Consider the following 14,604-nt stretch of genomic DNA (forward strand, 5'->3'; position numbering starts at 1 on the left):
CAGGCATGTAACAGATTAAGCTCATCCAGAGCTTAGATTCTAGTAGTTCAGAGGCTCAGGTTCGCTAACCAAACTTGGTCAACACTGCGGCGTTGAAGGAAGGTCTGGCTGCTGATTATATAGGCAGGTCTCCTGATGGGCTGATGAACGTCAGCTGTGCTGGAGGGCTCCAGCCCAGGAGATCCACAGCGCACTCTGCTGGAGAAGGTGGAGAATCTCCAAATCCCAACAAACCGGACAAAAAAGGCTTCAATTTGCTAGGGAGCATAAAGATTAGGGGTGGAACGGTTCACAAAATCAATGGTTCGGTTCTGTTCACCGCTTCGTGGTCACGGTTTTCGGTTCGGTATATGTTGATTGTTACACAGAAATCCCATAAAAATTAATGAAATTAATGAAAAAATCCAAATTAATTAATAAATTGTAATTTTTTTTAATGATCTGCGGAAACCCTGGGTTATTTCCACATGTTTTGCTGCTCTGAATTTAATCATCTCGTGCATGCCCTCTAAGATCTCCAAAGAACTCAGAGCGGAGCGGACAGGAGCCACAGCGGAGGGTGTAGGCTTTGCTTTTTGCAGGCGGTCTGGTGCGCAGCGGAGCGCTGACGGAGTATGTGGGATTTCTGGGTTAGCCTGACATGTTGGTCATGTTGCCGTTAGCATAAACAAAACGTGTTGCACAATGCTTGCACACTGTTGCACTTTTATCCACAACTTTCTTTCCACCGTCATCGTAGGTCACTCTAAATGCAAAGTGGTCCCATACAGCAGACCTATAAAGTGCTGCTGGCGCGTCTTCCAACTCCTGTTCTTTCCCACTCACCATACCCACACAATTCTCCACAACTACTGATTTTTATCTGCTACATCCGGCTACGCTGCTTCGCTTCTTCTTCTTCTTGTTTACTACTGGTGGTTGGCTTTGGTCGCAGTATCGCCACCTTCTGTTCTGGAGTGTACACGCTTCGCCTATGAGAAAAAGGAGCAGCGCATGAACCGAACGAAACACACGCGAACCGAACCGAGACAGTCGAACCAAACGGTTCGGACGGTTTTCATAAACCGTTCCATCCCTAATAAAGATTGGACTGTGGAGCAATGGAAGAAGGTCATGTGGTCTTATGAGTCCAGATTTACCCTGTTCCAGAGTGATGGGCGAATCAGGGTAAGAAGAGTGGCAGGTGAAATGATGCACCCACCATGCCTAGTGCCTACTGTACAAGCCTGTGGGGGCGGTGTTATGATCTGGGGTTGCTGCAGTTGGTCAGGTCTAGGTTCAGCAATAGTATGTGCTCAAAGAATGAGGTCAACTGACTACCTGAATATACTGAATGACCAGGTTATTCCATCAATGGACTTTTTCTTCCCTGATGGCACAGGCATATTCCAAGATGACAATGCCAGGATTCATCAAGCTCAAATTGTAAAAGACTGGTTCAGGGAGCATGACACATCATTCTCACAAATGGATTGGCCACCACAGAGTCCAGACCTCAACTATATTGAGAATCTTTGGGATGCACTAGAGAGGGCTTTGCGCAGCGGTCAGACTCTACCATCATCAATGCAAGATCTTGGTGAAAAATTAATGCAACACTGGATGGAAATAAATCTTTTGACATTGCAGAAGCTTATCAAAACAATGCCACAGCGAATGCGTGCCGTTATCAAAGCTAAAGGTGGTCCAACAAAGTACCGTATTAGAATGAGTGACCTTTTTTTTTGGTGGCAATCTTTTTTTTGGCCAGGCAGTGTAGTTTGACTAAGTAGCCCATGCATTATTATTTGTCTAGAAGCATTATTGACAATGGGTAGAAGGTCTTACTGACTCTACTTGTCCTGCTTTTTAAAGAGTAGAGTATCTTTCCATGGCAGCAGGTTTAACAGCTGGTTGCCAGGCTGAAAGTTGTCTGCTTTGATCTTTAAAGCTCTGCTAATGCAGAGAAAGGTTGCAATGTTCTTCAGGGAAGGAGGAGGGCAGCCAATGATTTTCTCTGCCATCATGGTGACCCTCTGCTGAGCCTTCCTGTCTGCACAGACAGTTACACTCAATAGGAGCTCAATAGAAGGACACCAGCAGTCTCCTTTAGCTGATTCCTTCTCAGCACCTGGAGGAAGTAGAGTCTGATCTGCCTCCTTACCCAGTGCTGCCTCGATTGTCCAGGTGAAGTCCTAACATAAAAAAGTCCCCAGTAACTTGAAGGTAGTATAGTAGTTTGATAGTTATGATGGTGATTAGATAATGGTGAAATATTATAAGATAAAACATGCAATAGGAATATAACAAAAAAAAAGTCTAACAATAATTACAAGACCTTTACGTATGTACTTTACGTGCTATAACATTGTGGAACTGAATGAGGGCATAAGTATAGAATATATATCCTTTATCTTTGTTGTTTTTTGAAATTATACAGTAAAACATCAGTAAAACATGAGATATGTCTCACCTGCAAACAATCAAAACCGTTATGTTAGGTGATATGCTTTTTTAGAAACACTATCTATGGGTATAATAGATAGGTAGTTTAATTGACAAAGTAACTTTACAGTTATTTTGATTAAAATGTTGAAAAAATATGGATACCTTTCTTAATATTGGACATTAAATACAACTAAAATGTATCTATAAAATGTAATATAAAATGTAAGATATTTAAAAAGTATCCTGAGGCTTGCTATTTAATATTTAAAAACAGAGGCATAGACTACTTTAAAGCTACAGTATGTTATAATTACAGTGATTTACTGACAGAAATGTTTACTATACACTAGCCTAATGAACTAGCCCCACCCACCAGCGGCCAAAATCATTTTGCCTACAAGTGGGTCTAGCCTCGATCAATGCCTCAGGCCCTGGAACTGGCGGGCCAATCACAATGCGCAGAGATGTATTTTGAATTTTTGGATGCAAAGTGTGCAGGGATTTGAGGGCGTGACGACAAAGCTTTGCGACGCTGGAGAAAGCACAACAAGGAAGATGGCAACAACCATTGAACAGTTCTCGTTTGGCTCAGCTTTGGAATCAGTTTTGGAAGGATTAAACTTGGGGTCTTTGATGAAACGTAAGCAGGAAGAGGCTCTATGCTCAGAAGTAGGATGTATTTGCCGTTTTACCAACAGCCTGTTTTTTAACACTCCCCCACCAGCTTTCTGCCGCACTTACTACGTCACAGTCAGTTGCACTCATTGGCGTTGACCAATAGGCACAGACATGGTTTGAAAGAGAACGGGTTGTTCTCATCAATAGTCTTCCGATGTCTCATTCATCGGGGCCAGACTAAATTACACATTAATCTCACATTTAGTCTGGTATATCAGGCTAACTATACACTGTACCGGAGTTGAGGCGGGATGATGGAAGGAAGGCATCCCCCTTCTTAAATAAATCTTTAAAATGACCATCCCCTGTGACATTTTACTACTGAATGTGTAAAATTTCTACTATATATTAACAGTAATGGCGATAATATTGCCCTTTCAACATTTGGTGGGCTTATGAGTAGTCTGAGCAAATTAAATAAAATCAAAGAAGTATCCTACCATGACTATGAAGCTGATCCCAGTGGGAATTTAGTCCCTAAGTATGTAGGGGCAGTGATAGCCATGCCAGTCCAGGGACTGACTGCAGTTCTACTGAAAGGTGACTTGGTCACGGTTAATGACTAGCGTACCTGACATGTAACAACCATACCATGCATATTGCTTTAGGTTTATAGACTATATAAACAAGGTTATGTATGCTTCTAAAAAAAGAAGAAAAAAAAACACAATCTTGTAATCTTGGAATTGATCTAGATTAAAATCCCTCAGTGAAATTCTGCCAAAGGCATTCATGATATGAGTGTGCTACATCAAGAATTTAAAATAAAATATTAACTTTTTTTATTTTTTTTTATTTATTTTTTTTAACCTTGCTCAGCATTATGGCAGCAGAACTGAAATCTGAGTACCGTGCTTTGCTGAACCAATTTCTTTTGCCAAGGGGGGCTTTTTTGGTGAGAAGCCCCGTTGATTACCCAAAACTGCTTTATTTATTAATGTTGTTAAAAAATGTACATGTGTCCAATAATGGCGAACCTGACAGAGGAACAGAAGAAAGAAAAGCATTGGAAAGGAGAGAGAACCTTAAGACAGAAAGAGCATTAAAAAGAAAACTATAAAAAAAAATACAACCAGCTGCTTTGTCTGTAAAAAAAGAAACTGTTCCTTGTGGGCAATCCAGGTGGAGAACCTATAGGAGTTCCTGCAAAACGACACAGGAAAGGCAAAAGAACAAAAGACCAACAAAAGCAATAACAGTGGTAGCGGGAAAATTAGTGAGCTTCTCAGAATTGTGCAGCATTTGTACAGAAGCTTTTTTTATGTTTGCAAAATCACACGTAATTTCATCTTCTAACTCAAGATTTTGACAAAGTTATAATACTTTTTTTGCTCCTTTGTTACTGTGTTCTTACTGCAAAAAAAATTGTCCAACACTATACAATATAGTGTTTCCAAAAATCTGACACAAACGTTGCCTCGATCAGTTTGTCATCTATCGCAGCTTTCTGCGCGGCGCACTGGTCATGTATTCTCATGATAATTCGCCTTGCAGGTAGTTTGTAAAAGGGGTGGCATCTGGCCGCCTGGAGATTGAGCATTGCTAATGGCTGGCCTCTAATGGCTATCCACTGAGCGAGGAGATAGGTTAGCTTGGCTGATAAAGCTGGGATTATAGCTTCAACCATGTCAGCACTTCATGTTTGATGTGGTAATTTCAGAGTATGCCTACACAGTTAGAAAGACTGATTCGTTCTCGCCCCCAGATATACATCCACGCTAAAATATCAAGGTGAAAGTCATCATTAGTATAGACCCAGCTCCCAACCCAACTGTGAGAATAGATTAGCAGCAATATTTTGTCCAGAATTAACGCAACTTTAATGCTGATAACGGCCCTCCACTAATCATCAATGAGCTGATTGTGTCAATCCTAATCCTGTTTGGTGTCCTTAGAAATTCCTATTTCTAAATATATAGGAGTGAGTCTGCAGCAAGTGTAGAGTAACAACAACAGTAACTTTACTGCGTCTTATGGTCAGAGCTGTAATTAAAACATGTTGAATAAGGATTATTTATATCACACAGACCATGTAGGTAGACACCAAAATATTTTCTAGATACATACCTCGGTAAATCTCATAGGCTCCAATCTAGCACCTTTCTTTCCCATCTTCCTCTCCTTCCTATTCTAAAACCCCCCCATGCAATAGTCAAGGCTTGAACTCTGTAAAAAGGGAATAAATACGCTTCCAACCAACACAATCTTTCTATTAAACTAAAAGACAATAGTCAATGAGTCTGTTTATATCTGCATGCTAAGCAACTCACTAAAACATGACGAAAATGCGGAACAAATAATGAGTATATTCGTCATCTTAGGCCTTTTTAAAATCTATCCTACACAGGCTAATAAAAAAATGAATCAATTAGAAACCAATTACCTTGGCGATTTATGTCGCTGCAGTCTGACCAATTAGATGTCGCTAAAAAAATAAACACTGTACCTTTAAATATGTGAAGATTACCATTCTTTTTTAAATTAAGAGTTGTTGGCAAATGCTCCTCATTATTGCAAATCAAAATATGATTAATCTTGTTTGCAACAGGCTACAAACTAATTTGACCGTAGAACATCATCACTTCCTCTCCACATATAATTATTGCGACACTCATCATAATTTCCATCTGTCCACAGTATTAAAGTACCTATTGCAACTAGCTCTTTTATTGCTACCTTGAAACTAACTTGTTTTGTTACTTTATTCATTGATAAAAATTTAACCAAATCTCTTGTCAGTTCTAAACTTTTTTTTTTTAAAGTTTTTAGGCATAACTAATTTAAAGAAATTGCAATGAATGTTTGTTATTGTCCAACAAAAAATCATACTGAATCATTATGAATGAAGGGTAGCAAATATGTTTTTGTGTGCCGTTACACACCTAACTGTATCTGTCCAAGGTTTTAAATAACCATTTAGAAGCTGGAGTATTTTTATAACATGAATTTGTTTTTTTATGGTTTAGGAGAACTCAATTCAAAATGTTTTATTTTTACTAGCATTGATAAGATTTCATTAATGCTAGTGATGTTAGACCTTGTGATATTACGTATCATCTGTAGGAAAATAGTTGGATGTGTTCAAAGCTTAATTTTTACAATCAAGTAAGTAAGGTAAAGTGAATAGAAAATTGTAAGCCTTAGTTTAATACAGTCTTACTGTGTTGCAGGAAAAAGACGACCATCTGTGCACGTCTCTGTGCAGTAACCAGGTAGAGGCAGAAGTCATCGTTCACTCTGAGTTGTCAGACCCCAGTGGGGAAGAGGAGGAGGAGGAAGGAAACAGTGGGGTTTCTAACTCCACCAGGGGACCCTCATTGTTAGAAGATGTGTATTCCCCTTTGAGTGAGCCAAGTTCGACAGTGAGAGAGGATCATCTAGAAAACCTTATAGTAGCTAAAAGTCTCCAGAGTCTTCCCAAAAGAACAATATTGGCTCATCACAATGGAGAGGCAGAAGGCAACGTAGAGCAACAGAACTCAGACACTGAGACACAACCAGACAATTGCCTCACCAATGGTTTCCACTCTCCTAATACGTCAAGATCTGTGCTGAGATCTGAGCATTTAGTAACTGAAGACTCAAGGCACTGCCCGGCTGCAGCAGGGAAGGCCGTCTCTGCTGGACTACCTCCTGCACCCTTTGTTAGCTCTGGCTCAGTTCACTCTACCTCAGCTCCTCACACATATCTATGCCCTTGACTTTATCCACACAAACATCGCAGACTGTTTTTTAATTTTACAGGAAGAATTCATGAGAAATATTTTTTTATGCACATTTTCACTGCATTGCTTTTCTATCCCTTTTAGAGTTGTACAGGTACTTTGAGTTCTTCATTTACCATATGTGAATATTATATACTGTAAGCCTACGAACTGATTTCTGAAAAGGTAAAGAACTGTTTCAGGTTATACATCTTTGTAGCTCTCAGTTTCTGTTCAGATCACATTGTTGGCAAGTTGGCAAAGCAGATTGAAGTTAATTAATGAGGGTTTTTCTCCACTGTGTTACGCATCATTGTGTTCCACTCAAGTAGGACACACAGCAGGAAGTCATTGAGCAAATCCGACAGTTTTATCGACAGAGATGGGGTAGGTCAGGAAAGGGAATGGAGTTGGGGATGGTGATAGTTTGATAGGGTGGGTATGTTTTTTTTTGGGGGGGGGAGATCTCTTTATGAATATTACCACAATGTGGCATTGAAATGACATTAGCCTTAAAGAGCATCTACTAACGTCAAAGAGTTGAAAACCTGTTTCTCTCGCCAGCATTGTGTAGTCTCAGGATTCAAACACTCAGACAGGGATAACAGCTAGCACCACTCTTGCATAATATTTACACCAATTTCCTGAGTGTAGTGTTGAGGTCTCAGGTGCCTAAATATTCTAGGTGCATTTATAACTTCTGTGTAATTTTTATTCAGTACAAGTACAAATCATGTCAAAGTTAACAAAATAGATGTTGACCATTTAGACTATGCCATTATGTCCCTTTGATGGGACCTCTTATACCAGGTATATTTGGTTTTTACTATTTATTAGAGGGGATAGATCATGTTGAAAATCAGAGTACCTCAATGTTGACTTTGGTTGCATTATGCTGGTGGGAGAACTGATAAGCTTTACAGCAATTCATCTACAGACTACTCTAATGATTAAGCTGGGATGCACCTCTGTCCGTACTGATGTCACCACACTGTGCTGTTATGAGAAACGAATTCTTCTTTTCTTGATTGATAGAAAATTAAGGTTGACTCTTACACCAAGACTCATCTAATTCCAGTTTAACTTGTAATATACCCTTATAGATTCTGTCAAAATTAAATGTTACAGATCATCAATGTATGCTCATTGTCTCACAGAGATAAATCAGAGTTAATAAAAAAAAAAAGTCGTGTTTCTAATTGATGATTTCTACACTTGAAAAAAGTAATCCCAGGTCGGACATGACATAAGGTACATCTTTTGGGTTTTTTTGTTTTTTGTTTTTTTTTACTTTCGGTTTTTCTGTCCACAGAATGCTTTATCAAAAGCATTTGTTTAATGCATTATAAGAGTTCAGTTACCCAAAGAAAGCGCTTACTGCTTGTCCATGTTGTGTTACTTTGTAGTTAATGGTTAATGTATTTCGCTTGGGTTCAAAGGTCTTAGGAAATACTTTTTTAAACCTAATCAGATTTGTGAATGACATTTGCATCTGCTCTGGAAGTTACTTAGAATTGGAAGTATGTGTTTTTAAAAAATTATTTATCCTACTTCATGTTGTCACACAGGTTCTGTTAGAGTTTTTGTATTTCACTGCCTATAACAGGAATTCAACCTGTATATCGCAAATTAAATCATGACTTAAGCTACATTTTTACAGCGCACCTAACTGTATTATCATATTATATTTTGTTTGATGATCTGAAACATTTAGAAAAAAGCAACCTTGACCTTTCCTTATTGGTAAATATTTTTTACAACCAAATGTAAGGAAACATTTCCACTTTTTATACTCATTATCTTGGTTTCATTTAAATTCAATTCAAACTATTTCTTGATTTTCAGTCAACTTCCTTAAATCATGATTAGCAAATTAATATCAGTGTTCCCCTGGACTGGTGCATTTCTCTTTTTGTCAACGTCTCTACCTCATTTCTTTACAGAGGGGTTATTTGTTTTATCTAAGTCAAGGCTTTTGGGGGGTTTTCCATAAAATTGTCTGACAGCGATTCTAAGGTCATATTTTATATCAAACAGGAAATACATATGTCCTTTTTACCATTTTTGAATTGTGTGTCCTTCTGTGAAAAGTACCATGTTCTGTGCAAAGGCTTTCACTGTTGATGGCTTTTTTGTCAAGCACCTTAAATCAGAAAGCGTGCTTCAGAAGTTACAATCGATGTAGGCATGAACCACTTGTGATTTTTTTTGACAATTCTGCAGCTGAACACTTCAAAAGTTGCAGGTGCTGATATTGTTTATGTCTTCTGTAATAACTATCTTTATAAAGACTTTATAAAGGCTAGTACTGCTTTTGATGGGAGAGTTTTTATCTTTATGGCTGTAAACAGAACAGTTCAACCTACACCTCTGTTATGTAAAGCCAATAATGGTTTAATGTTGCTCCAATCTTTAGGTAATAATATGTTTGGTAACAAAATATTACTTTATAAACTTAATCTTGTAAATATTCGACTCATTGTCACTTTACAACTCCAAATTTCATTGTACGTTAAATGGAAATCAGATGGTCAGCCAACAAAGTGAAGTACACAATTGTTTATTTAAAAACACTGATAATATACAAATATTTCATTAAAAAATTTAAAGTGTGGCATGCATTTATTCTTAGCTGCCTTCAGTCAGATAATACAAAGTAATACATCTGATTTCTATCACAAGTTACAGCTATTAGTAAGTAATTAAAGTGTGCACTTTAATCTTAGTATAAATCCAAGTATTCTTTTAGGGTCTTTTAGACTCAGAACATTGGACCCAAAATTCAGGCGAGACAGACAGTGATTATTTAAAAAGGCATTTATTTTAATAACATGCGGCTGCTCATCAGCTGAGGCGGGCTCACTGGATTCTCTGGCAAAGGAGTGAAGTCCAAAGGAGGGGAACTCTGTAGCTTGTTACTGAGCTGGTACCACAGAGAGGTACCAGTTCCCATGTCAAAGGATGAAGAGAGCACATCCAGCCAGTCACAGTCAGAGAAACAGGACTACACTGAAAAACAGGCCAAGCTCCAACATCTATGAACAAAGGTGTCGAAGGCAGCAGCACAGCTGATATTTCTCTCCAGGTTGGTGTCACAGCCAAACAGGAGCAGACCAGATGAAGCTACTATAAAAAGCAGAGAGAGCACAGCGCTAGAGATTGAACTTACAAATTCTGCAGAGTGGGAGAATAGAGATAGAATGAAGCAGAATGAAAAGGGGTCCGCATAACTATAGCAGCATAACTATAGAGATAGCTCTGTGATCTAACATGCAGAAAAAACTCGGTATACATTCAATAAACATGCCCCAGCACTGGTAAGAGGGATTCAGAGGGACAAAAGAGTGCAACAACAACACAGAACACTTACTGCTGTATACCCTGGCTTCCTTACATGTTGCTCTGCATTGTGTACTTTCTTGATTTCTGTCGCACCATCATGCTGCAATTTGAATAATGTTCCCAGACACCCAGTGGGAAGAGGGACAGAGGCCACACTGGTTGCAAGCAGGGGATTACACCAACCTTTTTTGCCAATGAGAAAGGATCCAAATGCAGATTATTGGCTGGTTGACCCGGGTTTTTCAAACCAAGGTTAACCCATTAATTTCAGTGTAGAAAAGGCAATAGATAAATGAACACTACATACTCTTAAGAGACAAATCATCCTCAAAAGACACTGTACCGCAAATGTTTCTGTAAACATCTGGAAAGCATTTCAGTGTACCGGAGTGGAGGATGCCATCATCTACCTGCTGGCACTACCTACTGCAGCTGGCACTTATTCACCCGGAGCACAGTGATGGTCATGTTCTATGACTTTTCCAGCACTTTCAACACCATCAGATCAGAAAATTCATGATCACAAATTTTTTTTTTTTAGCATATTTAGTATGCTAGTCGATTCTCATCTGTTTCTTAATGATGCACCTTTAATTTAACAAGTGGAAAATATAGAATTTCTTTTTGTGAAAATAGTATTATCTTAAAGGATTAGATTCTGTTTTGTTCTAACATATTGACAGATTTTTAAAAATTACAGGCACCAGGTGGGGGTGGGGCTTAATTAGCAAAGGGTAAACAGATGTGGTAATTTGTAGGACAGTTTAAAGTTTCTTAATTAAGTCTAATTAGGTAATAAGTTTCAAACTGTTGAAATGAAAACACTGGAGGAAATAGATGTTCACATTGAGGCGTTAAACTAGTTAGACTTGTGATAAAATTTTCCAGCCCCACCGAGGGCATGTTCATATATAGACAGAAATATATCTCACTCAGCTCATCTTTGCATTATTATGTAAATGTTGTGCTGCATAGAAGGTTAGGTTGCTCTAATCAATTAATCATAATCTTATGTAGATGAATCTAATGAACTCGGTATTAATGGTAAAAACACTTAGTCTAAATGAAATTACAAGGCTTCTGTTTATAAAGTAATAATTTGTAACAATGGCTTAATTACCGGTAAGCAGAGACTGCCCCTCTTAGGGGCCCATTTCGCAATTGTGGACTAGGACGTCTGATTGCAGACATAATGGTGCAAAAAATTCCTTTTAAACCCACTTGATTTTAAGATGACTGACCGGACCTTAATACCCCAAGACATGCCAGATTTCAACGTGATGGTGTGCCGTTTATACACGACACCAATAGCAAAGCAGACAGTGGTACTTTTAATTTTTTTTTTATTTTAATTTTTTTAATTTTAATATTAAAGATCTTAAAGAACAATGTATTTGAGTAATTTAGTTTTTACACTACGATTTGGTATTATGGGTAACCCAGAGTGTTGTACTTCATATGGGGCTCACCCAGATAATGTTGCTTACGGGCCTATTGTTGTGTTGTTACGCCATTCAGTTGTAATCAGTATCTTTTAATTACCTTTACATTGCTATATTATTTGAATACAGTAACCAACCAACTTCATCATAAATAAACCGAAAAAAATGTATTTTCAAGAGTCATTGAATTGACTAGATGCCCTTAAAAGTAAAATACAGTAAAACTCCAGTATAAAAGTATTCTGAATTTCTAAAAATCAACCTTTAGATTTTTTTCTGCAGTTTTAATCTGTTTTACTGTCAAATTTAATTTTAGTTTCTTATATAATATGTATTCTCTCTCTAATGTTTTGCTCTATTTTGTGAATGTTGATGTATATTTATACATATTTCTTCAAATATATATCTGTTGGATCTAAAGGAAAATGCAGGCAGGTCAAAAACTAGGTCAAAACTTAGACTAACTTCTTCAACTTTAGAAAAAGAACAAAAAAATGAACAAAACTTTTTAAATTTGACTGGAAAAATATTCCTTTCTCTACAACATTAAGACTTTTGAGTAGTAGGAAAGCTGATATTCCTCAATTCTTTAGAGTGGTACAATAATACATGTTACAAACTGCAGAAGTTTAATTTTATTATTCACAAATATTATGTCTCCAAGTATCAGACCAGAGATAAATATAACAATCAACAATCGAACAGATAAAAATCATATTATTAACTAGCCTGTCAGTTTGTACTTTGACACACAGTGTAGCTTGGAGACAAAACTCAAAAATGTCTGCCACTCATTGTTCATTCTATACAATCACCAGCAGGGGGCAGTATTGTCGTTTCCCACTATATTTAGGAACCCGGCACCTTAATTTGTGCCACTCCCATATAAGACAAAAGACAGCTGCCAGAATGCTGGTGTTCCCAACTCTCCTTTTATGAGTGCATGGATTATTAAGCGTACCTAAGAATGTTGTTTCTGGGGCAAAGGGTGTAAATATTAATTCACAAAAAGAGAGGTTAGTAGTATTTATTTATTACAATAAGTATATGCTTTAAATACAAAGTTATGGGTGTAAATTAACAGTGTTTGTAGACACTGGAACAAGAATCCATGGAAGTTAAGAAAGGAGGAATGAGACATTGCTTGGAATAATCCCCTTGTGGGGTCAAATAAAAGCTTAATCTGAGGGTTCGTTCTCACTGTCTCCAGCATTAATCACTAGTTGATGCTTCTCTGCAAACCTCTCTGACACATGAGCAAATTGATGAAGGAAGGCATGGCACTTGCATGCATGCATGCACAAATGTTAAAAAAATATGTGATTTTTCACAAACAATGAGCACCCAGATTCTCTTTTCTGCTGCACTGCACCTACATTAAATTGTTTTAGATTGAATTCTTTATTTCTCCCTTCAGGAACAACATAAAATCAGCAGGCCTCATATGTCACCTGCGAGACAGGCAAGGGGCGTACAGGAAGTAAGGTGAGGGCTGTACTAATGAGCCAGAGCTGGCTGCCTGTGGGGAAATAACTTAGTGAAGATGTTGAAACGGCCCATTCATTCTTCCTCTGCTTGTCTGTGCTACTACAATGGGAGTCTCCCCTGGTGACAGCTACATGCAGGAAATGGGAAATCTGCTAATAGCAACAGTTAGAGCTAAAATAAAATGGGACTAATGAAACTGTATCATAGTAGTAGTTTTATAATGCGTACAGTGACTCAGAGAACACATTCATACCTCTACCTATTCAAATGTTCTCTTAAAATAACCACAGTGTGTTTCCACCCTGATCATTTTGGCTTTGTGAACACTGATAGACAAACAAAAAGTAGAGAATTTTTTGAATTGGTCTTTTGACTCAATCATTTTGATAGCTTGCTGACAAAAAAATTCTCCAAAATGTTATTTCTATTAAAGCAAATACATTTCAAAACTCTTTTTTCTGTTATTATGTTCAAATGATGTTTGTGATTTTTCCCTCTGACTGTTTTTCTCTGCATAGGGGCGTTTCTTTGTTTTTTGTTTTGTTGTTTTGTTTGTTTGTTTGTTTGTTTTTTAACACATACATAGAGCAACTGCTGTTCTCTTTAAGATTTTAAAGCTAATTTTCTAAATTCTTTAAAACAAACCTAAGTTCTTAACAAACATAAATATTAACTTAAAAATAATAATGGACTATGACATCACACTATGGTTTTATTGGTTATTGGCTTGTATTTCATTTTTTTTTTGTATTTGAATGATTTCTATCTGTTGTTTATTTACTGTACACTTTGACAAGAGCTGTACACGAACAGAACAAAAACAAAAACAGAAAAAAGTACCTTTCAGTGGTATGACACAAGCAGAAAAAAAAAAACGTACAAATTTAACCTAATGATGTTTCAGTTTACAGTTTAAATAGATCAGTCAAAGCCTACTTCTTTTTTTCCTTGATTAAGGGGCATGTCCATGTTCTATGGCTAAAAATGCACAAAAAAATGAATCAATCTTGAAATGAAACAATATGACAAATGTTCATCTTGATAGTGTTTATTTAGTCCTACTTGAAATAATTTGTTTACTTTGCACTATCAGCAGACAGACACATAATCACATTTGCCAGAACGCTATTCGATGGCAAATATAATTATTGGCTAATTGACATAACACAAGGATCAATAAGTTGTCCTGTTTGGAACGATTAATCAATATTCAACACCATGTATGTTTATAACTTAGTTGGAATCTTGGATAAAAGTAAACAGCACATACATTGTATACTCCGTAAGCTTTTCCACCACTGTAACTGAGAGCCTTAGAATTTCTCTATTGCAGGTATCATGATTAGTAAGGCGGTGTAGTCATGCATCCAACAACTTTCCTGTGGGGGCTGAAGCCCCACATCAGTAATATTTTTCATTTATTTCTTTTAGTATTACCTGAAAATTATTTAGTAACATGTTGTTTTAACTTGCACTGCTGTTATGGCGTGACACATACCAGCAGTGGAGGATATTTTCTGTTA

General features: G+C 37.3%; 1 protein-coding gene across 2 annotated transcripts in view; it reads left to right on the forward strand.

The window, feature by feature from the left end:
* Positions 1-7,860, forward strand: part of igdcc4 (immunoglobulin superfamily, DCC subclass, member 4) — an 81,590-nt gene extending 73,730 nt beyond the window's left edge. For both annotated transcript variants that reach the window (XM_015375426.1, XM_015375424.1), the window contains one exon: positions 6,276-7,860. In XM_015375426.1, the coding sequence (XP_015230912.1) occupies positions 6,276-6,806 (531 nt within the window). In that variant the 3' untranslated portion in view covers positions 6,807-7,860. The remainder of the gene's footprint in view (positions 1-6,275) is intronic.
* The last annotated feature ends 6,744 nt before the right edge of the window (positions 7,861-14,604 follow it).

Source organism: Cyprinodon variegatus, unplaced genomic scaffold (genome assembly GCF_000732505.1).
Source record: "Cyprinodon variegatus isolate N-32 unplaced genomic scaffold, C_variegatus-1.0 Scaffold118, whole genome shotgun sequence".
NCBI lineage: Eukaryota > Metazoa > Chordata > Actinopteri > Cyprinodontiformes > Cyprinodontidae > Cyprinodon > Cyprinodon variegatus.